Source organism: Curcuma longa, chromosome 17 (assembly GCF_044706935.1).
Source record: "Curcuma longa cultivar G26 ecotype Majalengka, Jawa Barat chromosome 17, ITB_CL_G26_1.1, whole genome shotgun sequence".
NCBI lineage: Eukaryota > Viridiplantae > Streptophyta > Magnoliopsida > Zingiberales > Zingiberaceae > Curcuma > Curcuma longa.
The window spans coordinates 5376838-5404764 of NC_133877.1; the positions used below are offsets into that span (position 1 = coordinate 5376838).

Genomic DNA, 27927 nt, shown 5'->3' on the forward strand with positions numbered 1-27927 from the left:
CATTGTTTTAATGATAAGTCAAAATATAGACATGAGTCAAAATATAGACATGAAATGATCTTACAACACATGATGATGGTATTAAAAAAACCCTATGATCCTTCACACATGTGTCTTATGTTTATGCTATATGATAAACAACAAACGATATCCCACCTATAGACGTGGTGATGCATAGTCAACCACGTTTGTAGGATTATTAAAAAAAACCACCCATTAGAGTCCATTTGTTACATTATCTAATGTCAATGCAAATGTGTAAATAGTCATATGTATCTCATAAGAGTATATCCCCGTGAAAGAATTACATAAACACTTGTTTGGTATTTTATAATTTTTGATAATTAATAGAGAACTTATCACTCTTCTATAAAAAGTGAAATCTGTCACTCCAACGATCCCATACGGTTGACCCCACGATTATATGTGAGGATGTAAATCGAAAAACTACAATTGATCACGAAGAAGGAGGATATTGTATCAACTTCGCAGAAAAGAATTTATCACTCAAAAGTTCTCAAATTGATGCTCTTTTCAGTATATTATGATTCTATCAAATGAATCTAAACTTCCATATCTAAACCAATAAAGAAGAGATCTTAATACGGGGATTAAACGTGTGGAACCACTTAGGTTCATTACCACTAAACATACTCAAGTTTTTGGCACGTGATGTAGGTGGCTTGGGAGATGATTAATGATTGATTAAGAGTTAATTATTCTAAATGGATAATTAAGATTAGATAAAACAATCAATTAAGTGTTCATATTATCATCCTAACATTGCAACTCTCTACATTAATGATCCATTCGAACTAAATGAGTTGATTAAGTTGGACAAATTGTCCGTGCTAAATAAGTTGAATGAACCAATTAGGCAAATCAAGTCAAATGAGCTAAAGTGATCTCGATTGAGATGATTAAATAGGTCATGTCGAACAAGGCAAACATGCTAATTCGATTGAGCAAGCAAATAAAACTGATAAAATGAATTGATCAAATCAAGCAAGCAAGCTAATAAATGAAGTCAGTCAAAAGAATCAAATAGATTAATTAATTGAGGAGACCATAAATGGGCCAATCATTTCAATTAAGAGATTTTTCTTTAAAAAAAAACTATTCCTAATTTATTCCTTGAACATTCCTATAAAGCAACCATGCATTCGATAAACCACACCAAAGAACACTTTTTTTTTTCTCTTGCATTCTTTCACTGCTAAATTGCCAAGAAATTGTTATTTCATTCGTTTTCCATTTTATTTTGTGCAACAAACTTAACATAAGAAATAACTACTCATCAACCAAAAGAAAAGAAAAGCAACCCCATTTATTATTTTATTCTCTATCAATTTCCTATTCATTCTATTTTCTAGTAATAAATATATCATTCCCTATCAATTTCTTTCCATAAACTAAAAGCAGCAATACAGTAAACAATAAGATCCTAATTTATATTATTTTTGTTCTACTTCCATATAGCATGCTCGAGTAAAAACAATCAGATCATCTACAGTACAATGGAAAAAGATAATGCTCAACTAAGCTGCAAATTTCTAATCATGCAGTAGAAAAATTCAATGTTCGAATGCTTCATAGATAATCTACAAGGTTCAAAGTTCTGCAGAGGTACATGGAGGAAACCTTATCTATCATAGCTATTGATTAAAAAATATTCAAGCATACATTATTTTAAAAACTATTATATATGTTTTTTTTTAAAAAAAAAATGCGCATGGAAGAACAGAGTGCAAATAATATATATAAAAAACAGTTAGCTTGCATAGAATTTGAATCCTATCTATCACTTAGCACGCAATAAAAGGAACAGAAATTACCAATCAAAGATTCTCCTGATGCAAACATTGATACACAAACACCTACTTAAAATTGAAGTGGCTTACAAAGGCAGCTTTGATATCCACAAAATATCCCATCGCAAGTATCGAACGTTGGAACCAAGCTAAGAAAGTGCCAGATAATGCTCATTCCAAAAAACGCTGAGATTTCTATCTAATTTGCACAACAGCAGTTTCTATTGACTATCTGTTGGCACTAAAAAAGCTTTCATTTGGAATGCACCCAAAATTCTCTGGAAGTCTTTAGCTTGAAGTCCAGTCAACTACCGTGCAGACGCTCTTGATCGGGTCCCTGACAATAGACATTGCATAAGAAGATCAATAGTAGAGAACTATTACACGTACTTTTTCATAAAATGTGTAGTGGATTGTTATAGCCTCATTTCTTATAATTTGATTAGGATATGTAGGATGGTTCCACTTTGTTTAAGATAGTAGAAAGCAGGTAGAATAGATAGCCTTGATATACTTCTGATAGCAAACATAAATATACATATCAGGATGAACTAATTTAATCATAAAACGCATGGAAGTAGGTCAATTCTTATTTTATCAAGCACTCCCTTCAAACTAGAGGACAATTATCGACTACGCCCGAGTTGTTGCATAGAGATAAACTGAACTTATTCTTACTCTTGATGTCAAACACTACCCCTCAAAATAGAAATAGAGGATAGATATCGACCAAGCCAAGTTGTTGCATAGATATAAACCGAGCCACCAAAATAGTTTGGTAAAAATCTAGACAAGTTTTTCTTCTAAAAGAGTACATGGTCCATTGATTTATTAGACACATGGCAACTCAAAGGTAGTGATAGTGTACTTAAATGTGTTTAATGCATCCATGAAACACCAAATTGATTGCAATGTAAATAGTTGCTTATTGTTGCAATGCATTTTCAATTGGTTTGGTGCTTGTAAAACTAAGTCGTCATGTAAACTTATGAAATTATGCCAATAGAGAACCCAACATAGCCATCAAAAAGAGTATCAAATTTTGAATTTCATATTTCTTGTGGGTAGTCCTTTCCCTGGATATTGTTAGGACTGAGGCTACAGTCCCAACGCCCATAATCACGTACCACAGACGAGCCAAAAGAATAGCGAGTATGGTTTTGCAAGAAGGCTCTGCATAGCCTTCTGCGTAGTGTCGGTTTCGTTAATGTTTTTCTTATTCTGTTGCTGTTCATGATTTCCGGTTATAAGTTGTCATATTAGTTGGGCTTGGGCCATGATTTAGGTTAATAAGGGGGTGTGGATGTAGGGTATAAAAACCCAGAAAACCCTTTCTGTTTTTGCTATGGAATAAGATCGCAGTCTTGCAATCCTGTGCCCTCGCGCCGCGCCCTCGTGCAACCAGTTCCGGCCTTACCTTGTCCTCGCGCAAGGCTCCCCATCGCTCACGATAGGGCAGCACAAAAGGTTCCTTCCCTTGGAGTTGTGGGATCGCCCTGTGACGCGTTCAGTGTCGGCGAGATTGGCGAAGATACAGGCTGAGGGAATAGATTTGGAGTTCGGCCATAACAATCTGGTATCAGAGCGCCCTTGTCGAAGGATGAACGACGGGGACAAAGGAGCCGAGGCTTTGATTGATCGGCGCTTCAATGGGATGGCCAAACAGATCGAGAAGTTGAGCAACGCGGTGACGGAGATGTCGTCAGCCGTAACCAGCGTCACCAAGGGAATCCAAGGGATTCAGATGCGGGTTGATGCTCTGGAACGGCGTAAGGATCGTGGCAAAAGCCCTAATCTGGAAGCTGATGACGAAGGAAAAGAACAGGAGGAGGAACCTAGCCGGCGATATGGAGGAAGTAAAACCACGTACAAATTGGAAATTCCAAAATTTGATGGGTCGGAAGATCCAGTAGCCTGGTTGAACACCTGCGAGCACCTGTTTTCATACCATCATACCGAACCCTATGAGAAATTGCATGTGGTGGGGACTAGATTGACAGGCGGCGCCAAGTATTGGTTTATGAAGCTAACTAAGGGCAATCCGGAGTTGACCTGGTCTCTCTTTAAGTCAGTCTGCGAAGGACGTTTGGACCGTAGAGACACTGAGAATGTTATTGCAGAACTGAACAGATTAAAGATGCATAAGAGTTTGGAAGAATACAACCAGAAATTTGAGGAGATAATGTTCCGAGTGGAAGGAATGTCCACAGAACATGAATTGCTCCATTATTTGAATGGATTACCAGAGGAACTGGAAATCCAAGTAATTTTACAATGTCCAAAAACTGCAGACGACGCCATTCGGGCTGCAAAGAAAGTATATCGAGAGAAGTCTAAGGAATTCTGGGGTGCAAAAGAGAAACTGGGGAGAGAGAACTGAGAGGAGCAAGGAAGAAACTGCAGTAAAGGGACGAGTGGGAGAAGGTCCAATAAAAAGAGCACCAGACTGGAAACTTCCGCGAGCAGAATATGAGGAAAGGAGAGCCAAAGGATTGTGTTTCCATTGCGATGAGATGTTTAAACCGGGATATGAAGGAAAAGAACAGGAGGAGGAACCTAGCCGGCGATATGGAGGAAGTAAAACCACGTACAAATTGGAAATTCCAAAATTTGATGGGTCGGAAGATCCAGTAGCCTGGTTGAACACCTGCGAGCACCTGTTTTCATACCATCATACCGAACCCTATGAGAAATTGCATGTGGTGGGGACTAGATTGACAGGCGGCGCCAAGTATTGGTTTATGAAGCTAACTAAGGGCAATCCGGAGTTGACCTGGTCTCTCTTTAAGTCAGTCTGCGAAGGACGTTTCGGCCGTAGAGACACTGAGAATGTTATTGCAGAACTGAACAGATTAAAGATGCATAAGAGTTTGGAAGAATACAACCAGAAATTTGAGGAGATAATGTTCCGAGTGGAAGGAATGTCAACAGAACATGAATTGCTCCATTATTTGAATGGATTACCAGAGGAACTGGAAATCCAAGTAATTTTACAATGTCCAAAAACTGCAGACGACGCCATTCGGGCTGCAAAGAAAGTATATCGAGAGAAGTCTAAGGAATTCTGGAGTGCAAAAGAGAAACTGGGAAAACAGAAGGAGTACGGCAGTTCACGAGAGAGAACTGAGAGGAGCAAGGAAGAAACTGCAGTAAAGGGACGAGTGGGAGAAGGTCCAATAAAAAGAGCACCAGACTGGAAACTTCCGCGAGCAGAATATGAGGAAAGGAGAGCCAAAGGATTGTGTTTCCATTGCGATGAGATGTTTAAACCGGGACACAAGTGCAAAAATCTTTACAATGTAATGATGCAGTCGGATATGCTGAATAGCGAATTGGATGAAGAATCTGATGTGTTAATTACCACTGAACCCACAGAAGTAGTTGCTGTTTCAGCTCTGGCCGTCACTGGAAAACCGATCTACCAAACCATGCAAGTAGAAGGACAAATTGGGAGCAGAACCGTGAGGTTTTTGATAGATTCAGGAAGTACGCACTGCTTCCTGCGTCCTGAATTGATCGAGATATTAGGACTGGTCTTACAACCGCGACCGAGCACAGTTCATGTAGCTGACGGAGGGGCGATTACCAGTCCTGGGGCGTGTCAAGCTTTAACTGTAATTGGTCAGGAGAAATTCCTGATTACTTTTTACGCACTAGCTTTGGGAGGGTATGAAGGAGTTTTGGGAATAAATTGGCTGGATGAGCTGGGAGAAATAAAATGGAACTCCAAGCAGAGACAGATGAGCTTCATGGTATTTGGACGTGTAGTCAACTTGCAAGGAATAGATCAGAGAGAATCTAGGCCAGAACTTCTCAGCTTGGGTATGGAACAGGACATTGAGAGCTTAAACGAGGAATTTCCCGACCTTTTTGAAGAACCACAGATTTTGCCGCCGCCTAGATCTTGTGATCATGAAATTATCTTGAAGGAAGGAGCCACGCCAGTAATGAAACGACCATACCGCTACCCACATAATCAAAAGACGGAGATTGAGGCACAATGTCAAGAGTTATTGAATAAAGGGTGGATCCGACGCAGTACATCTTCTTTTGCTGCTCCGGTGATTCTCGTTGGCAAACAGGATGGAGGTTGGAGGATGTGTATCGATTTTAGAGCCTTGAATGATTTAACCGTAAAGGTGCCCTTTCCCATCCCCACTATTGAAGAATTATTAGCTGAGTTGCATGGAGCCAAAGTCTTCTCCAAACTAGATTTAAGATCTGGATATCATCAGGTCCGCATGAAAGAAAATTCGGTGGCAAAAACAGCCTTTCAAACCCACCATGGTCACTTTGAATATTTGGTAATGCCATTTGGACTTACAAATGCTCCTGCCACCTTCCAATCGCTCATGAATGAGGTCTTCCAAGATTATTTGAGGAAATTCGTCTTGATATTTTTTGATGATATATTAATCTTTAGCAGATCCCCCGAAGAGCATCTACAACATTTACAGCAAGTATATGCGGCGTTACAACAACATCAGTTGAGGTTGAAAAGGTCAAAGTACAATTTGGACAATCGGAGGTAAGCTATTTGGGGCATATGATTTCCGATAAAGGTGTGATGGTGGATCAGCAGAAAATTCAAGCAATTCTGGATTGGAAGAAACCCACGACAATGAAAGGATTACGGGGTTTTTTGGGACTGGCTGGATATTATCGTCGCTTTATTCCCTTGTACAGCGAACGGACGGCCCCCTTGACACAAATGTTGAAACGGGGAAATTTTATGTGGACAGATCAAGCTTCAACAGCTTTTGAAGTCCTGAAACAAACAATGACAGAAGCCCCTGTCCTGAGCACACCCGACTTCTCGGCCCCCTTCGTGATTGAGTGTGATGCATCAGATTGGGGAGTAGGAGCGGTACTGCAGCAAGGAAATCCGATTGCGTATTTCAGTAAGAAGTTAAATTCTCAGCAGCGCGGGCTTGCAGTTTATGAAAAGGAACTCATTGGACTGGTTTACGCTGTAAAGAATTGGCGGCACTACTTGTTAGGCCAGACGTTTGTTGTGCTAACTGATCACAAAAGTCTCCAGTTTTTATTACAACAAAAGGTGCTTACCCCGTTCCAACAGCGATGGCTGGGAAAACTGATAGGATACAACTTTGAAATTAAGTACAAAAGTGGCAAAACAAATTTGGCAGCAGATGCTCTGTCCCGACGAGATGAAGAAGAACTCGGATTAATGACCATCACGATGCCGTATCCCAAATTGTTTGATACCATTCGATCTGAAGTCAACGAGTCTGAGGAATTGAAACAGATTAAATCGGATATTGAGCAGGGACTGAAGGATGACAACTGGAAGTTTGAAAATGGGCTGATTTTTTTCAAAAAGAGACTTTTTGTGTTGAGCAGTTCCCCAGTGAGAGCTGTGATAATGGCTGCCATTCATACGGCTCATCATGAAGGGGTGTTGAAAACAGTGAAGAGAATAAAAACAGATTTTATTTGGAAAGGAATGAAGGGTGATATAGCCGAGTTTGTGAAAGTCTGCGCCGTTTGCCAGCAGAATAAAATTGAACATTTAAAGCCAGCAGGATTACTGAAACCATTACCCATTCCGCAGAGAGTGTGGTCGGATATTTCTCTTGATTTTGTGGAAGGGTTACCCTTGTCGAATGGGAAGAATGTGGTGCTAGTTGTGGTCGACAGGTTCTCCAAATATGCACATTTTTTGGCTCTTAAACACCCCTATTCAGCTCCATCGGTGGCTAAGTTATTCTTCGAGAATATCTATAAGCTACACGGGCTACCGGAATCAATTTTAAGTGACCGTGACGTCACGTTTACCAGCTTATTCTGGAGAGAATTATTCTCAGTATCAGGAAGCAAACTCAAATTCACCACTGCATATCATCCTCAAGGAGACGGACAGACGGAAGCTATAAATCAAATTTTGGAAACATATCTACGATGCTTTACTTCGTATGCACCCTCGAAATGGCATGATTGGTTGGCTTGGGCAGAATACTCCTATAACACTAGTCATCACTCAACCACCGATATGTCACCGTTTGAAGTAGTGTATGGAAGGCCTCCACCAACTCTGGTTTCTTATGAGTCCGGGCTTTCCAAATTAGCCGCGGTGGATGAGGCCTTAAGAGACCGAGATGAAATGTTGACACGAATGACAGAGTATTTGGCTCACAGTCAACAGGTGATGAAATCCTACTATGACAGGAAACATCGTGAGCTTGAATTTCACGTTGGAGATTTAGTGTGGGTTAAACCACCTCAACCGCAGCAGAAGGTGTTCGCTGGAGGAAAAGTGTCGAAGCTCCAGGCCAAATTCTATGGACCATTCACAGTGAAACAACGAATTGGAGAGCTGGCCTATGAATTAGAGTTACCAACGGAATGGCGGATTCATCCCGTGTTCCATGTTACAAAGCTGAAGAAACATTTGGGAGAAACCGTCACGCCGGCGATTCCGGTCATTGTTCCGGCGGCTAGTGATCAGTTAACACCTCAGGCTATTTTGGATTTCCGCAAAAGAGGAGCTCAGGAAGAAGTCCTTATTCATTGGGTGGGTCACTCACCGGCAGAAGCCTCTTGGGAGGAGCGTGCAACCATGACAGAACGATATCCAGAATTTATGAAGATCGTTGGGCCTCAGGCGGAAGCGTGGAGGGATGTTAGGACTGAGGCTACAGTCCCAACGCCCATAATCACGTACCACAGACGAGCCAAAAGAATAGCGAGTATGGTTTTGGAAGAAGGCTCTGCATAGCCTTCTGCGTAGTGTCGGTTTCGTTAATGTTTTTCTTATTCTGTTGCTGTTCATGATTTCCGGTTATAAGTTGTCATATTAGTTGGGCTTGGGCCATGATTTAGGTTAATAAGGGGGTGTGGATGTAGGGTATAAAAACCCAGAAAACCCTTTCTGTTTTTTTATGGAATAAGATCGCAGTCTTGCAATCCTGTGCCCTCGCGCCGCGCCCTCGTGCAACCAGTTCCGGCCTTACCTTGTCCTCGCGCAAGGCTCCCCATCGCTCACGATAGGGCAGCACAAAAGGTTCCTTCCCTTGGAGTTGTGGGATCGCCCTGTGACGCGTTCAGTGTCGGCGAGATTGGCGAAGATACAGGCTGAGGGAATAGATTTGGAGTTCGGCCATAACAGATATCCTTCAATATACTACAAGGTTCATAACACTGCTAATCAATGACAATTAGAATTTTTACATGGACCGACTTCCAACACTAACTGTTCAAAGCTATAAATCAGCATCTTCCACACCGAGGAAAAACCAAATCCTTCACAATCTTGAAATAATATATTTAATTTTTGGTTTATTTTTTAATGATGTGTCATATTGTTTTGATGCCATCAACATAAATTGCCAAAATTATAATCTTGGTAGCACTATGTTGGACCAAGATTGAATGATCTAATCTTACTACACTCCAGACAACTTTGGTGACCTAATGACACTTTTCAAACCACATCCTATGATTTTGTTTAGATTAAAGATTTTCCTTTTTAGGTTTACCCATACTAGGTTTGAAGTAATTAACAGTAGAGATCTAAGTGTATCCTTTTGTAATCAATCTAATCTTCTGTCAACCAATATAACCATCAGACAGATAATTGATTGTAAGAGAAAGAAACAGGTTCTACACCATGTGGTGGCAAAACAAATTCTCATATTCCTTGCAATGGTTTGGCTTCATGGTGCGATCTGGAAATATTCATAGATGGCAAAGACAAGGGAATGCAAAAATTCAAGCATAATTTTTTAAAGAAAACTAAAACTGGGAATAGGGTAGATAATGAAAATACACTTACCTTATGAAGAGATGCAATCAAAAATGAATGAAGGAGGTACTAGTGTCAGGGCCTAATGAAAGAGTTACAAGCGGCCACTAAGAATCTGATTGGGTTTCACTGCAATAACAATGAATCTCTAATGGAGTGGCAGTGGATAGCCCTAGTAGAGTTGATGGAACTGATGATGTCAAGTGGAGATGGTGAAGAGTACAAGAAATAGTTCAAGAAACAAGGTGTAGTTTCAAAGGATGTGGCATTGCATAAGCCTACAAATGGAAAAATACTAGATCATAACACTTGTAGTAACTTACGAGCAAATCCAAGAAAAATGCAAAGAGTAGATCTACAGCTACATTTATCATGCCCAGGTCCAAGGCAAGGACATGAATACAGCATAAACAACCAAAAACCCTAAGCAGCAAGAAAAGGTATTTTATATTGGAAGAAGGAATGATGAAATTTTACCCGTTAAGAACAAAAGAGATGAAAATAATGAGATAATATAAGGTGAGAACATCTCCCCAATATAGTTAAGGTACATATAGATGAAAACATCATAGAGCATGTGATATGAAGAAGATGCTGATTCTTGCATTTTTGTGACACCATGATTTCAATATGTATACAAGCATATGATTTAGCGGAAGATACCTTGTAAAACACAAAAAAGAACAAAGGTTATTTGCATATACACAAGCATTATCACTATCTTTTGATAGAATTAGAAAACTGTCATTTCTATATTAAGTACGCCATACTGACTTCTCAACAAGAAAGTCATATCATGTGAAGACAGTCTACAGAATAATGAATCAATTGTCAGTAGAGATAGGTCTAGGACCTTAAATATGAGCGAACACCAAAGGGATAAAGTTTGTCCTTTCTATATTAAGTACGTCATTCTGACTTCTCAACAAGAAAGTCATATCATGTGAAGACAGTCTACAGAATAATGAATCAATTGTCAGTAGAGATAGGTCTAGGACCTTAAATATGAGTGAACACCAAAGGGATGAAGTATGCTCGAGTACTAACGGAAAATGATGCATGTAGTTTTTTCCAAGTTCAGAGATGCATGGTGGGGTTTGTTAACTTCAAAAACGAATGGTAGTGCCCGCCAAGTCAAATGCTTCACACTGGCACTAGGTTAGTGAGACTGAATCACTGATAATCTTTCTTATTTTGACCAAAAACATTAACAAGACAATGATGCCATTGGTAAGGGGTTATGCTAGTGATAGTAAGAGCATTAGAGAAGATTTTTGATTGTCTATGTAATAAATTCCATCATATTTATGATTGTCACCAACCCTTACCTCTGTGCAGAGATCATTAGACATAATGACAAGGATAACAGGTTACATGATTATTTAAGGTTCCCGTAGAGTGAAAATAGAGAATACCTTCATGAGAAATTGTGGAGCATAAAGATTTTTGACTAAGAACAATAAGCATGTATCAAAAGAGTATGGTCCTTTAAATGAGAAGTGTTAGCATTAGAGACAAATAGTATGATTAAAAAAGTGAAGAGTAGAAATTAAATTGTGATTGTCTATCAGATGTGAAGAAGCATATGAACCAGAAAACATGGAATTATGGATTTTAACATATAAGAAACGGATCAAGAAGTGGTAGTGATAGCAAATTTAGATCAATCATTTGCATTCTAGAGCAATGCCTGAAATCAAGGTTTAAAATATCGAGCCGTGCCGAGATTTCAGTCCCGGACCGGAACGATACAGTTTTGGTACCGTATCGTACCGTGTCGGTACAGTTTCGATATTTTTAAAATATAAAATATATTAACTAAAATAAAAATTTTAATCTAAATATTTATAAATAAAAATAAAATATTTTTAAAAAATAATAAGTTAATTTTATGGATTTTATTAAAGCCTATTTAAATTATCCCGAACTATAACTAGGAGTTGATTATTAAAATTTAATTAAACTCTAACTTAAAAAATAAAAAAAACCTAAAAATCCGGTGGCATCGTCGGCCCCGGCGGCACCTCCGGTGGCGTCGGCTGGCCCCGGTGACGCCTCCGACAACGTTTCCCGACTGGAACCGCGGTGCCGGTGCCGGTACCGTAGCGGAACGAAAAATTTCGTCCATATTGCGCGATAAGGGCAGCCCGGTGCACGAAGCTCCCGCCATGCGGGGTCCGGGGAAAGGATCCATTGTAGGCAGCTTACCTTGCCTTAGCTTGCCTTTGGCTTGCCTTTGGCAAGAGGCTGTTTCCAGGATTTGAACCCGTGACCTCTAGGTCACATGGCAGCAATCTTACCGTTGCGCCAAGGCTCCCCTTCCCGTATTGCGCGATACGGCTCGAAATTTTAATCCCTGCCTGAAATAGTTCATATTCAATTGAGCTAATAATAATTATGATCAATGTTGGGGCACAATAAGAAGTTACAGTGAAACTAAATGTGTAGTGTTTGTGCAGCAGATGATCTTCCAAACAAACCCTGCAACAATCTGATTAAAAATTAGTGCAACTACATGAATTCATGGTAGGTATGAATTCTGTATGCATCGATAACCACATCTTCCACCTCCTAGATCTTGTCTAGAAACATAGGCTAAAGCTTTAGCTGAGGTTAAGAAGATTGCAACACTTAGATTAAGGCATTGGATAAAGATCATACTGTAGCAATTGCAAAATATACGTGGATGCCACTGGAGATTATCAAAGCAGGCAATAACTTAGCAACCTGAAAATTGAAATTCTTCATAACACTTGGAAACTTTGGGATATGTGGAGATGGGATGATATATGGCAAGTTTATACCACATTCTCTGAAAAGCAACAATGTATACCAGTAATGAACAATCATGTTGTGTATACTTAATATATACGAAAGGCATTCTGCACATGAGAGTGAATATGCCAAAGAACATCCCATATTTCCTCAGAGTTACAGAGGAGCATTACTGATGAAGCCTGATTTATTCCATTTGATTGAGAAGTTATATAAAGTCAATAAATCATGTTAAGTGGCATGGTGGAGATATGAGGTGGTTGTACTCCCAATGAGACCCAATAAGAACTTCAAATGTTCATGCAATTAGAGAGAACCGGATCCCTTGAGTTTGATATTGGTTCTGGTAGCACCATTAGATTTAAGGATGTTAGTGAATGAGTATTTCATGATGGATGAGAAACTTCGTTGCCTGATTGGAGGTCATGTTACAACATGGGATCAAATTTGTAAAATTGTTGGATTTGCATGTAAGTGTTCTGTGAATAAGTCCACACTAAATGCAGTTCATTTGAAATTGTTACAAAAATCCTTCTTAGAAAGTCAATTGATTTTCTTTACCATTGGAGGCAAGACCAATGTCATGCAAAAGATTATTAAAAAACAACAGCTCAGTACATGAAACTCCCACCAATGTGGGGCTCTAGGGAAGGGTCAAACCACATATAATTTATTATATACAACCTTATCTTGCATTGCAAGCTGTTTTCGCGACTCAAATTCATGACCACAAGATCACACGACAACAATTTTACCGTTGCACCAAGACTCCCCTTCATAAGATAAATGTTAATATGGAAAAAAAAAAGAGTTTATTGATTTTGAGAAAAATAATGTGATTATGGTCCGTATAAGACCAAAATGATATTCAAAAAGGGCTTATAAGAAGAAATTTCACTAAAGGAATGTTGGTTCCTACAAAGTTCTATAGAAAATAAGCTCCAACGATTATGTCCTTAATCTACTTGCAAACATGTGTATCAAGAGCTTCAACATTAAGGATCTCACCCTATACTGTAAACATAATCATATTTAGGTAAATAATGAACCTAATGCTCATCAATCGTCACTTCAAAGATTGGTAAAAAAAATAAAGATGTAATAAACTATAAAATTTTATCAAAAAAGGGAGGCAGGGAATGGTTTTCTGAATTATATTACCAAATGGAAGGCATGATCCTTTTAGGTTAATGATGAATTATAGTAGCTAAACTGAGATTTTTATTAAAAAAAATAAGCTCATAAGGGATGAGTTTTTCTCAGTCGAGGAGGGTTGATGGAGACAAGTGGCAAACTTCTCTAGAAGTCCATGAGCGTATAAATAAAGATTCTAAAACCCAATTTCAAATTTGGCATATTTTGGAAAATTATGAATATATTTAGGAAATGATGTAAAGTCTAGCAATTCCAATGTTTGAAAGTCAAAGTATGAGAGCATAAAGAGTAAGTCATAAAGTCCAGCAGTTTCAACATTTGATAGTCAAAGTTTGGAAAATTGAAGCTTCAATTAAAAGAATCTATTTTAGTCAAGTGTATAATAGAAGTATATTTATGAGTCCTTTAAGTTTTCTATTTTGGAGAATCCATCAACTACTATAAATGTGTATGTTATTCGTACTGCCAAGAGCTAAAATAGAAAAGTAAGTCTTTAAGAAACTCTTCCAGATTACGTCATGTAATTTCCCTATGGTACGATGCCTAGGATTCCTTAGGTGTCATGTCTATGTTTCTAAGGCCCTTCTACACTTCTTTACCACTGAAATTCATATTCTTATTCCATATTTGAAACCATCTTCTTGTGTTGCATCACCAATGTTGATGGAAAAGAAGCAACTTCATGAGGAGTGAAAGGCCACGCAGAAGCTTCTGCAAGAGAAGATTCGCTACAGGAGTGCTTTAGAAGGAGAGGGAGGAGAATTGCTTTAGAAGATCCCTGTAAGAGATTGGTGAGAAGATCATGAGTGCAGAAGCTTGTCAAGGGAGGCAGCGGGGCCCTCTTGCAAGGTGGTGTGGGAAGAGACATTGAGGAAAGAAGGGAATGCGGTGGGTCCCTTTGCTTGCGGAAGAAGATGAGAGAGATAATGCCGATGAGGGTAGAAGATTTTGCTACTTAGTAGACACTAAGAAATTCCTAATTGGGTTACAATGTCAATATGGCCTAAATAATTTCATAAAAAACATAAGATCAGGTCTTGCTATTTCATGTAATCTAACAAACAGAGGTAAACTTACAGAATACAACAATTTTATCCCTCATCTAAACAAGTAGATAGTCTCAACTCATTTAGAGATTAGGAAACCACATGTTTTACTATGGCCTTAAAGTATGTTTTTTCAAGCTTATGATAGGAGTTTCACAGCAGGACTGGGGTAGAAGAGACAAGTGGCATTTTCACCACTCAGAAGCAATGAACTTTATTAAAGATTATGCTTGACTTGATTAGTAGTACCACATATTAGAAAGAAAATATTGAACATCCTATACAATAATGCTACAAATGACTAGCAATGGTCAACTCATTTTTATTCTTAAGCAGGGAAAAAAGAATTATCCAACTAGTAGGTATTACGTTGCTTTTGAACATAACTTACTTCGGCGTTTAATATCTCTGCAAAGTCTGCTTCCGCATCTACATTTAAATGCCTTGATTGGGTGATCATCATCATCAAAATCAATGCCATAATCCTGCCATAGAAGAACATGTTATCTAAGAATTAAAGGAAAACAAATTATGCAAGAGTAACATAGAAAAGAATCAGTCTTCCATAAGCATCAATAAGAATAAACTCCCCAAAAATCCATTCATTGAGTTTGAAATTTATTCATTAACATTTAATTAAAAAATTGTAAATTAAATGACATTTTATATTTTGTTTGATAAAACCTAAATAAAACTTTCTTAGATGAAGTAAAATAATTTGGTTTTAATTTTTTCACGTAACCACAATTATTAGTATATGAAAAATAAAAAGTATGAGGTTTTAAAATTTATGATGTAAATATTATATTTTAGGCTTACATTAATTTTATAACTAAATTTATTTAATTTTATAAGTATAAAATTTTAAATAAAAAATATTTAAAAAAAATTGACTCGAAATAGACTTAATCAAATTTGAAAAAAAAAAAATTATCCTTTAACTTGAATTGAAATATAGTCTTTTAAAAATTATTCTAATAATATCTGATATTTTAAATAAAGGAACTAAAAATCGTGAAAGGAAATAAATAAAATACTTTTAGCTTAATTAAATAAAGTTTATTTAATCATTGATGATTTAGCTTGTCCCGTTGAACCTTAATTTTTTCATCACAGGTTTTTATTGCTTGCTCGTATGATCTTTCAAATGTCATCTTATTTAAATTTTTTATTTTAATTATTCTTTAATTTGAATACTACTAATTAAGATAGATTAAATTAATATTTTTAATTTTCCATTAAGTAGTCGTGGTGATTAGGTTTGAGTAGGTTCAAATCAGGTTCTATTTGAATTTATTCTGGTCAGGTTAAAATTAAACAAAATTTAAATATAAGATAATTTGGTTTATTTGTTAGATTAATTGCATTTTTAAAAGTTTATGAATAAGTTTAGTAATTATTTAATTACTCTTTTTTCTCACAATCCTTCTAATTCCTCCATGATCGCGTAGAGCACCTCTGTTCCTCCATAATCACATGGAGCGCCTACGTCCCACGCCACCACATGTCACTGCGATTGTTGGTTCCCGCCCACCCTGCCCACCACCTACTCCCTATCTGATATCCCTCTTCTCCTCCCCTATCCTCCTTTCCTTTCACTTGCTCGATTTTTCTTCTCTTCCTTTCATTATCTATTGTCGCATGCCTTTTCTTCTTCCTCTCCTCCTTTCTCTCCTTCAATCTTTTCTCTTCTCTATTTCCACACCATTGTGTCACCATGCTGAAGGGTTTTGTGTGTCAATCACTAGGTGGAACAACAAATTTTGTCAGTGCCAACCAACATGACTCAGCACTTAAAACAATGGTTACCATAGGTAATGATCTCAATGGTGGAGTGGCTACTCAATGGAGCATTCAACACCAGAAGGATAGATATTTCAACTCTGAACTCCATTAAACTGTTGAAGGAGAAAATTACCTAGTTAGTCTTCTCTACCTATATTTAACATTAGATCCATAATATTATATGATACTTAACATTTATAAATTAAGTCCTAACAAAGTGCTAGCTTAATCAAGAACAAAAAATCATCCTATCATGTTGCACATAAAAAAAAAATTGAACAAAAATAGTTTAAGGTTTAAGGAAAGAAAATCTTAAGCATTCAATATGTTCTTGTCGACCGCTAATTAGTAACACAAGTGGCATAACATCAATTCGGGAGGAAAAAAATACACAATACACAAGGGTAAATGATTCAAACAAATCATCTTATGTATCATAGTAAGAAATGCAATGCAGAAGTTCGGCCCATCTTGTCAAATGCTTCCAGTTCCACATGATGTTGATAAGAACAAGGTAACAGAAATTGGAAATTCTTGGTACAATTTTGCAATGAATTTCCTACACTCAGAAAAACAGGGACTTCAAGAATTTTTCATCTTTAAGAATGCAAAAGATCTTCAGAAACTGGAATTAAATTTATTGTGTTCTCACAAGCTAAGAAACATGCTTAACATGACACTTGATAATTTAGAACTACTTACCCATGTTAATTCTTCCAAAGGTTCCACTTTTCTAGTTGTAAAAAAAGCAAGCTGCAAGATCATTCAATAGGTACATAAGATTCCCACACATAAAAGAAATCTGGTACTTTGCCTGAATACTGAATGAAAAGATTCAGCACATACATGGTAATAATGATGATCTGGTGTTTCTATTTCAACTGGAATTTCAATCAGATTGGCATCGCAGCATCTACAAACAATACATCAAAATTGAAGTAATGTGTTACGCTCAGTGGTGAAAAAAATAATTCATCAAGAACATGTACAATGAAAGTTAAAGAGGCATACACTAATAATCAATTAAAGTACATTACAAGTTTAGAACTAAAAGAGATAAATAAACCTCCAGAACTTTGTAGTTTCATGACAAGGAATAGGCACCAACCAAACCTTGCAAAACAATACTTAACATAAGATTATTGATCTTTAGTACTCACACATAATGATAGGTCTGGTCCAAAAGTATGCTGTATGCATGTTCCTAGCAATATTATGGTAAAGGGATGCTATGGGCATCGTTGTTGAGTCCAGATTACACGAACTCATGTAAGTATCTAACTCAGGTGTCACAGGTGTGGATCAAAATGTCCAACATGGCTATTTCTATTTTTTAAAAAAATTAACATGATCGACAAAAATATGAGTCTATTAAGTGTTTATGTGTGACTATTAATATCTAACACATGCACAATGTAGAAGAAGAATCCAAGCATCAGAGCTGACTCGTTCAACACATGAGAAGTGTCAACATGAATCCAATGGTGTCAACCTATGTTTTGTGAGAATTTATAATTTCTCTATTTCTCTCTTGACATAGTCTCTAGACTCTTCAGTCAAATACACTCTCATCTCTCTGAAGAAAAACTATCCCCCTTTATAGTTTACCTCTATAAGGTTTTAACATTGAACTTACATGATTTCTTATTCTTATTTGCCCTATAAAATATTCTAAATTTTAAAGGAAAATTCTAAAAGGACAATTAGACCTACTGTGTTATATGGAGTTGAATGTTGGATTATGAAACGAATACACGAGCAGAAGATGAGAGTTGTAGAGATGAGAATATTAAAATTAATGTACGGACATACGAGGATGAACAAGATAAGAAATGACAACATTAGAGAGAAAGTAGGATTACATCAAGAAAAACTCAAAAAGACGCATTTAAAATGATATAGACATACTTAGGCAACTGATATGCCCCACTTAGGCAAATGAGATCGAAAAAAATACGCACATTAATCTAGGAAAAGGGAAACCAATGAAGACTTGGTTAACAATGATAAAACAAAAATAAAATTCATTTCAATATAAATGATGATATAATAAGAGATCAAACCCAATAACTTAGGAGAATCTATACAGCCGACTCCACTTATTAGGATAAAGGCTAGGTTGTGTTGTATTTATCTTATAAAATTCTCAAGATCTTCTAACAACTTATATGTTGTCAACTTAATATAAATCAAAAGAAATCTGAGACCTCAAAGATTTCAACATTGATCATGTTAAATTACATACAGAGTACTAGCTTGACTCATTGTAATTATTCACAAACAACTTATGTTTATTTTTTGTTTTGAAGCTACATGTCATACAGTGACATCTTCATTTGACATGTCCAATAGGGTCCTACCACTACTAAGGCAAACATGTTGAATAGAATCCTACCAGTACTACTGAGTTCCAAATGCACATAGCTACCACTTAAGCCCATGATTTTGAACATTTCTTATGAAAAATCAGTATAAAGCACCCAACTAAGTGTTTGTATTAATAGAGACAAAATGTGTACAAGAGAATTATGAATGGATTTAGTGCAATCTGCAGAACACTAAGCAACTGTAAGATCTAAGAATATGAACCAATGTGCCTAGAATCAAAGTTTAAAATCTAGGGTCATTCTGGAGTTTCGATCTTTGACTGAAACAATATGATTTTAGGACTATAACATGTCATGCCGGTATGATTTTGATACTTAAATATTAATCATAATATAATATAAGTTGTAACTTCTAATTGACTTTTTATTATAATTAATTAGATTGTTAATATATATTTAACTCATATTTCTTCTACTGTGCATGTTTGTTGATTAATTTAATCACCTCAGTTTTTAACTTAGAGTTAAAAATCCTTCCAACCAATTAAGTTTAATTTTTAACTCTAGTCATTCATAAATTGTAATATTCTGTTTCATAATGATTTGCAATTATTATTTATTCAACTTTGGCAAGTACAACATTGGAATGAGCAATATGACAACATGAGACTTTCATTGATCCTTTATAAATTAGGGCATGCTTTGCTTTAGAATTATGCAACAATACAATAATTTCAAAGGCTCGAGAAGTTTCCATTGTTGAGGTGTAATTTTGTTTGAAATGAATGTATACTTTTACAAGTTTATATAATTGCGTTTAAAATTTGTCCATGAGCATTTATTAAAAAATTTATGCATTAAAATATTTTATTTGATAAAAGAAAAATTAAACATAAATAATTCAAAATTCTATTATTTAGTTCCAATTTAGCTTTGTTTCTTCCATGTACCTACAATTATTAGAATGAACAAAAAATAGAGATCTAAGGATTTTCATATTTTGGAATGTAATATTATATTGTAGGTTTAAATTTAGATTTTAAATTTCGTAATTAAATTTATTTGGTTTTATAAGTATATAAAACTTGACTCAAACTTAATTAAATTTGAAAATTTTGGACTCAAAATTTATTTGATAAAATCAAATTTGAATTTAAAATTTTTTAGATTTAAAAAAAAATAATCTAATATGATAAATGAACACTTGTTGCAATAATCATGTATCTTTAACAATATTCTAATGAAATGGATTAAAATTATTTTTAACTTTAATCATAAAGGAAAGCGTTAGTTGTTCCTTAACACTTAAACTAAGAGTGAGAAAAAAAACAAGAGGAAGAGGAGAAGCACAATAATCTCATCAAACTCTAACTTTCTGATCACTTGCTCACACAAACTCCAGCCATCTCTCTTGATGTCACCAAATTTACATGAAAAAAATAGCAATTTTATCATATTTAAATTTTGCATTTTAAATTGTTTTTTAAAACTTTTTAGATAATTAATTAAACTAAATCAACCCAAGATTTTGAGTTTTAGGGTTGAATAAAAGTCAACTTTAGGATTTAGTGGAGACCATTAAATAGGTGGATTTGGATTTATTTTGACTTATTTAAAATTGAATAATATTTATATATAGATAAGATCAAGATTTAATATCTCGACCCGTACCAAGGTTTCAGTCCTAGATCGGAACAATACAGTTTCGGTACCATATCGTGTCGATATAGTTTTGATATTTTTTAAATATAAAATATATTAACTAAAAATAAAATTTTAAATTAAATATTTAAAAATAAAAAATCAAATAATTTTTTAAAAATATATATATAATGGGACAATTTTAGGCTTTAATAAAGCATATTTAAATTATATCAATCATAGTAGCTCGAGAGTTAATTAAAATTATTAATTTAAGTAAACATAAGTTCAATGTTCTGCGCTCGCGCGACGCACCCCTGTCGTTGCGCGACATCGGAAGTGTCGTGCGAGCCCAACGACGCCTCCGGAAGAGTCGCGTGAGCCCAACGAGGATCCCTCGAATGAGTAGCACGGGAGCGGAGATCCCTCTGGACGAGTCACAAGGGCCCAGCAAGGCCTCGAGGTGCATCGACACTAGAACCTTGATTGTGCAAGTTTCGATTCCCTGGCGAAATGAAATTTTTTGCCCGTATCGAATGAAACGGCTTGAGATTTCATTCCATGGATAGGATACTCAAGTTCAATCCTATTTAATTAAAATAGTGATATTTTTAGAAGCTTAAGAATTATTTCATTCCACTACCATTTCTCTTTATATAAGCACTCCTAACTCCTCTCTTTGAACCCTATCCTCTCCCTTAATCCCTCTTGCTCACATACATCACTTGTCATGTCCGCCGCTAGTCCCTCTCTCCAAGGTACTCTTACACCCTCTCTGATAGCTTCTCCCCTCTTCTAAATTAACTATTTTAAGTCATATAGCTAGATGAGTAATAGCCGACCCCACTTAGTGGGATAAGGCTTGGTTGTTGTTGTTGTTATAGCTAGATGAGTAATCTTGTAAGGTGGGGAAAGTCCCTAGGACATGAAAATCCCACAAGAGAACCTTCTCTTAATAATAAAGGCAATTTAATTAAGCCCCAAAACTTGACTTTTAAAAAAGACTATGGACAATTTAACCCTCAAAGCAAGAATGTTCTATATGGCATTAATCATGACTTTTCCTCATAAAGCATATCATTTTCACATTATCTATTGAATGAAAGAAGAAAATTAACTAAGCATGAATCGAAAATTTGAAATACCCTTCTCACAATTACAAATGTATTAGGAATGGACTTCCATTGGTATGTCTCCTTGTAATGACTTATATTTCTAAAGCTAGTCAACCTAGAAAGTTAGTTTTCTCATGTACTTCTTACCACAATTAAGAGTTACATGAGCGTATAGAGAGGCATATGCTAAACTTAACAATTATTATAGGATACAATGATATAATAAACTATCCTTTTATCTCCATAAGTAGGGGTGACAAAAAAAACCCAAAATCAAATGGATGACCAAACCAACCGCATCCAATCCAAATTTGGATTATTTCAGTAATCTCACATCACGCGTCAAAAAATGCAATGCATTTGAATCTTGAGTTAATATAGATATCTAGTTCAAAAACACTATTGACCCAAGTTTAATCATATAAATATATAATTTACTCAAATTTTAATTAGATACATTGTGAATCATCAGTTAGACATCTCTATCATTAAATAAGAGAACTATTTACTCTATAAAATAAATAGTAATACCATTAACAGCAACAAAAGACTAGTAAAATATTTTTAAAAAAATGGTTTTAGTCTGGGAGACCATTGTATTGTTTGACTTTTATTAATATTTTCATCTTTAGATCCATAATTATAAGTAGGTTTTGATATGGATTTAATTTAACTTATAATATTAGAATTTAATTTTATTTAAGCAAGATTCAAAACCTCAAGCTTTGTCGAAGTTTCAGACTGGAACGATACTATTTTGGTATCATGCTAATGTTTTGATGCATGGTGTCGATAATGGATTGGAGTTGGAGATGAAGCATACGAAGGAGGCATTGTCCAGGTCGAGTATGGTTTTAAATCTTGTACCATACCGATCGAAACAATCGAATTGATAAATTACCAAAATTTGATATCACTCAATACAAACAATATCTCCTTCCTTTATTTCATATCTTTCCTCTTTCAACCTCTAATTTGTCATCGACAGCATGTATCGAAATGTCAACACAATACTAAATCATTATCTTTCCAGTCAAAAACCAAAATTACAGCACGGCTTAAAATTTTGAACTTTGTGTCGAGTGGTATCGAATTTTGATAATTTACCGGAATGATACGTTTTGACCGTTTTACTCGACGCAGTACAAGATTTCAAATGATGGTTAAGTATCTTCTGTATTAGCAAGCACTTTAATGGTGACCTCAAATGTGATAACCAAGTGTTCATATTGGACTTCTAAACACTTATCAATTTATTGTTCCTAAACTTTTTGGTTATATAACAAGAAGCCACTAACAAATTTGAAGTAAAGGTAAGAGATTTAACATCTATTTAGGAAATTATTATCTACAATAGTCCAAAGATGAACCACCATGCTACTTAGAAGTTGACTCATCAACCTTAAAATGGAGATTGACTTAAAAAAAAAGTATATGAAAAAAATAAAAAGTGGATCTCATATATTTTAAGTGATCTATGAGCCAAAATATAAATTTGATTCACTAACTTGAATTATTGTAAGTATATATTTGCATTAATCTGTACTTAAGTAATAAGTTGATTATGACAGAAGGAACAATATCTTTTTGCTGAATAGAAAATGAATATTGATGATGAAATTTTATTGTTCAATTCCAAAGTTTCGGTGCCCCATTGAAAATGGAAAGCTTTTGACATTGTATCGCATTGATACTTGACATGCTTTGGCACTCTTACAAGTAATCAGGATTATTAATATTAATAGAATCAATATTTTAATAATATCATTATTTATCTTTATAATTAACCTGAACTTGCACTCCTTGTTGACGTATTACAGATATTAATAAAAGTTGTAAATATTTACAATTCATAAAAAAAATATCATTTTAACTTGTTAATACTTAATATAAACATTAAATGATTAATATTCACGTAAGAGTAAATTATCAATATTCATTGATATATTAGAACATCAATTAATTAATAATTTATACTAATATAAACTTGTAGTAGTTAAAACCTGCAAGAATTACTATTAATTGCAAGTATTACAAGTTACAGGTATCAACTTAATGTTAATTTAGTACTAATAAACATAAATTAAAGATAATTTCCTTATAAGGGTTTATTAATTAAATGTTAACCACGGACAGCACATCCTACTTTTTGTTCATCCCTGTAGATATTTCGGATGCTGTAACTAATTCGATAATACAGATGGAATGGGAACGCATGAATTGCAAAAAAAAAAAGATCATTTTAAGCATTAGAAGTTCTCCTAGTGACCTGAAAACTAACAGGACTATTAGTAGCCATAGTTCTCCAGCAATGATAGACCAAAGTATACCTAACCTACAGCAGAAAGCAAAGAAAAAAAGCACAAATCTTATGAGGAGCATACCTATGGTTAATAAACCTTGCCACATTACCATAAAATGTTGCATCCAAACAAAGTGCTTCTTCATCCTTAAGTGTACCTTCAGATCCCCAATCAGCATCAAGTAGCACAGGATATGTATGTTTTGCATTGCCAGTTGTTTGCATTGTCCTGTCATAGAGCTCCATGTTTGTCAGTACTTCCCCAACATATTCACATACAAATGCACCTCTAGGCAATTCATCAAGCGTTCTCAAACCCCATCCCTTTTCCTCAGATGTACGAAATACCTGGGTGCACATGATAAAAACTTTAGCTATAACTCAAAAAATAAGTCGATTGGAAATTTTTCTTTAAAAAATAACTTAGCATTTTAATTAGGAATATCTCATTTCGTCTGAGAATTGGTTGTCAAGATATGCTAAATCAGAGATGTAGGATATAATAATAAAAATTTTAGTAGCAACTCAAAAAGTATGTCTACTGGGATAAAAGAGCAAAAAAAAAAAAGCTCTAGTGGTATTTGAGATAGGTAAAGCTCTTTCCTACTGTAAATAGAATTGGTTATCATGAAACATCAGGATGTTCAACCAAAGCTATAATATAATGTGGCTGGAGATAGGCCTAAACAAAAAGAAAATGAGGAAGCAATTTTATTAATTTCCAACAAACAACAAGCTTCACCTGCAAATTGCGTGTAATGCCTCTCTGTACCACACGATTGCCACAGTGCATGCTGCAGCCACATTTGCTCCAACATTCTTTAATGAACTTCCTAACCAAATGTCCTTTGCATGGCTCTGGTGACATCTCATTCTTGGATTTTTCTAGAGGGCAATCTGGACAATAAAACTTGTGGTGCTTCTCAGGTTCACGGTACATCGAAATACACTCATCCAGGAATTCCCTTTTTACAACCCCCTTTGTTGTATAGGCAAAGTCACCTGCTGTTTCTCTTGCACATGCACAAGGAATCGGTGCAGCCAAACAATCATTGAAACAGTCAGCACAACAGTCCTCATCTCCAATTCGAGCAAGAGAAAAATTCAGATATGCACTTTGGTACACAATGTTTCGTGGTATGTAATTAAAAGATGGTGGATACTTATCAGTTGTGATTTCATTTACCACTGGTATTCGCACTCTTTCTTCACCTTTAGATATGTCATCCACATCATGGAGTGGTCTAAATTCTGCAAGCTGATATTGTGGCTGTTGAACCATGGCCAAACCCTGTGATGTATCCTTTGCAGATTCAGAGAATTCATGTTTCTTTCTTTTCTTACTTGTCCCATTTTGATGCTTCTCTGCATCATTATAACAGTGAGATGGACCAGATCTATCCTGAAAACCACCAGACAGTGTTGAACCCAAGAAACCATCTGAACTTGCAGGCATGCACACACTAGGCATAACAGGTTTCTTGAGTGAATCAAGCAAAGAATTTATCTGTACAACATTATCCTGCTCATTGCCAGTTGTTTCAGAACCTAGTTCTAGAAAACATTGGCACATCTCATTCATGAGGTTTTTAATGGAGAAGTTAGGTTGCAGAATCTTAAATGATCTTAAACATTTGTCCTCCACTAGCTTGTAAACATCCTCCAAATTTGGCACATGGAAATCGGGTCGATCAGAATTGTACCAAAATGAAAGTTTTACCTCCCCTAGATCCGATGAACCAGCATTGACATCGACAGAAGATGAGCCCTGAACTGTTAAGATTTTGGATGGGGACCCTTTCTTGCATGTGTTATCTAGGAGGTTTTCTTTATCCTTCTCATTTTGTTCGTTATGTGTTCCATCTCGATCAACAATTTTCTGCAAAATAGGACTCTTCGAAGAATGTTGATGACTTGCTTCACCTTCAAGAGACAGAAAGGGAAAATTGAATCAATCATGAAAAGTACTTTGTGTGACCAATCACTTGTAGACAAATATAGCATGGCTGGTACTCAAAAAAGTGCTTCTTCAAAAAAAAGTGCCATGATTCAATTACAAACAAGTCTAGGAATTGTGAAGTCACTAAAACTACAATTTGAATAAGCCCCGTGCTCAAACTTCTAATACCACCATATGGCCTGAAGCAGTGCAGCTACTTAGCACTCAGATATTCCTACTACATTCACAGCAATGAGTCAAACACGGCTTGAACCTAACAGCAATACTTATTATACTACCCAAACTAGATCAACGGGTAAAAACCACATATAAGAGTGACTGGATGTCAGGTAGACACAAATATCTAAGAGTGACTACTGTGCTATTATCCTTGTGTCAAATTTGTTAGCTCAATCGACAACATTTCTTAATGCAGTTAAAAATCAGTCTCAAAAATAAGTGCATAGGCCATTTTTCACATTAAAGATAAATCTTACATTTCAAGGTACAATAAAATAAATATATAAGTAATGTAACAAACTAGTGATAATATTCTAATTAGATATTAACAAATTAATTTTGTAAAACCAAAGTGCATAATGCTTCCAAGGAACTGAGTGCTAGAAACACAATATAACAATTAATGCAAACCAACTGCACTGAAAGGGGAAGTTTGGCAATATACCAACATCATGAAAAGATATGGGCTGTGGAGGGAGAATCACTGCAATGGGAGTCTCACATAATGGTATGTCATCATCACGTGGTTCATCTTTAGGCCTGATTGGAACAGAAGAAAAGTTACCTGCATTGAGTTTTGATTTGCAAAAGTCAATTACTCATTCAACTTTTAACTTTTCAAACAAAGAATCATCAATCATCATTAATCATGCAGGTACTTAGAAAGCTTACCAGTTTGATCTGGTCCAGAACAAGCTTCAAATCCTCGTTTTTGAGATCTTGTCACTCTAGAATTCATAGGAGATGAAGCTTGGCCAGTCCTTCCAAGACTATCATATATCTGAGGTAACAAGGTCTCAGTTGTCCTTTGCTTCTTAGAACATGGCGGTGTTGATAATTTCTCAGGTGCTTCTCCAAAAGAAGTAGGCTGAGATGATGTTTCTGTGACTGTTTTGCCTTTGTGGTTCCTTGAGTGAACTGCTTGATCTTTTTGATGCTCTATTTCAGGCAATTCTGATTCAACTGTTTTTCCTCTGTTATTCTTTGTGTTAACTAACTCAGGACGGGCTTCAGGCAATGAAGTTTCAACTATTTTCCCTTTGTGGTTAATTGAGTTAGCTAGCTCATCTCTTCTTGTTTCAGGATAGGCTTCAGAAGGAACATGTTCTTCTAATTTTGGCATTTTAAGTGAAGACTCTGCAGCTGCATCAGAGCTAATCACTCCTGGCCCTGGGTCATTGGTCCCTTGCCTATTTCTTGTTCTTTTCTTCAGAGGCTCAGGTTCGTTACTAGCAACATCATTGTTACCCATTTCGCCCATATCCTGTCCAAATAAGTTAATAGTGCTTGAACCTAGAAAGAGAACACATTGAAGAAACTACACATACAGAAGATCTAAATTATGATACAATTCTCATTCATCATAAAGAACCTTCTCATGTTCCTCATGAAGCTTTCACGACAGAATTTCAAAAAAAAATATATATAAAATGGAAAAATAAAATCATAGAACAAATAAGTAGCATCAGAATGGTACCTTTGATTCTGACTCTTGCATGTCTAGTATAGCATCAGCGAGAACTCTATAGTTCTCAGCTTCAATGTACTCCCAGTTATTATCATAAACCTTAAGAAGATTCTTCAAAACCGGTTTAGCTGTTTGCATAGGTATCCCGATGGCCTTCATCGCATTCAGTGCTGCCATAGCTTTTGCAGGAATCGGAGCCATTCCAACTACAATATCACCAAGATGAGCGAAAAATGTCAAATGCTGATACGAAAGAGCAAAACTCTACAACAAAATCCAACGCCGGGAGCGAATACAACCAAAAATGCTCAAACGACGGTTAGAAAAATGCAAACCCTACAAGAAATCCTAATTATAGCCAAGAAATAGAAGGAAAGACCTAAAGTTTCTAAGGTATTCGAGGCAGATTAAACTGAGATACAGCAGATACAAGAGGTTGGGTGGGAACGCTTCGATCAGCCTTGATCAACAGAAGAGGGGTTGTCAGTTGGAAGCGGCGCTACTGGACGGTGAGACGAGGGCATGCAGTGTCGCCATTGACAGCTCCATGAACGGGAA

The 27927-nt window shown here is 35.9% G+C and overlaps 1 protein-coding gene across 1 annotated transcript; it reads right to left on the reverse strand.

Annotated features, from left to right (window-relative positions):
- Positions 1-1761: 1761 nt before the first annotated feature.
- Positions 1762-27927, reverse strand: LOC141848591 (putative inactive histone-lysine N-methyltransferase SUVR2). The gene is made up of 10 exons (XM_074736640.1): positions 27749-27927; positions 27379-27575; positions 26574-27165; positions 26347-26466; positions 24465-25645; positions 23805-24070; positions 17184-17250; positions 17040-17090; positions 14944-15037; positions 1762-2148 (listed from the first exon to the last, which is right to left on the reverse strand). Exons 2-10 carry the CDS (start codon positions 27568-27570, stop codon positions 2120-2122), a joined length of 2592 nt encoding a protein of 863 aa, XP_074592741.1. The 5' UTR covers positions 27571-27575; positions 27749-27927; the 3' UTR covers positions 1762-2119.

What these genes read in the sequence shown, in the direction of transcription:
- LOC141848591 (XM_074736640.1), bottom strand. Translation starts at nt 27,570, where the DNA reads ATGGCTCCGATTCCTGCAAAAGCTATGGCAGCACTGAATGCGATGAAG. An exon ending in CATATCTTTTCATGATGTTG is followed by an intron (nt 25,646 to 26,346) that starts GTATATTGCCAA and finishes TGTCTCTTGAAG; the next exon opens with GTGAAGCAAGTCATCAACAT. An exon ending in CTTTGGAAGAATTAACATGG is followed by an intron (nt 15,038 to 17,039) that starts GTAAGTAGTTCT and finishes CTTCTATGGCAG; the next exon opens with GATTATGGCATTGATTTTGA.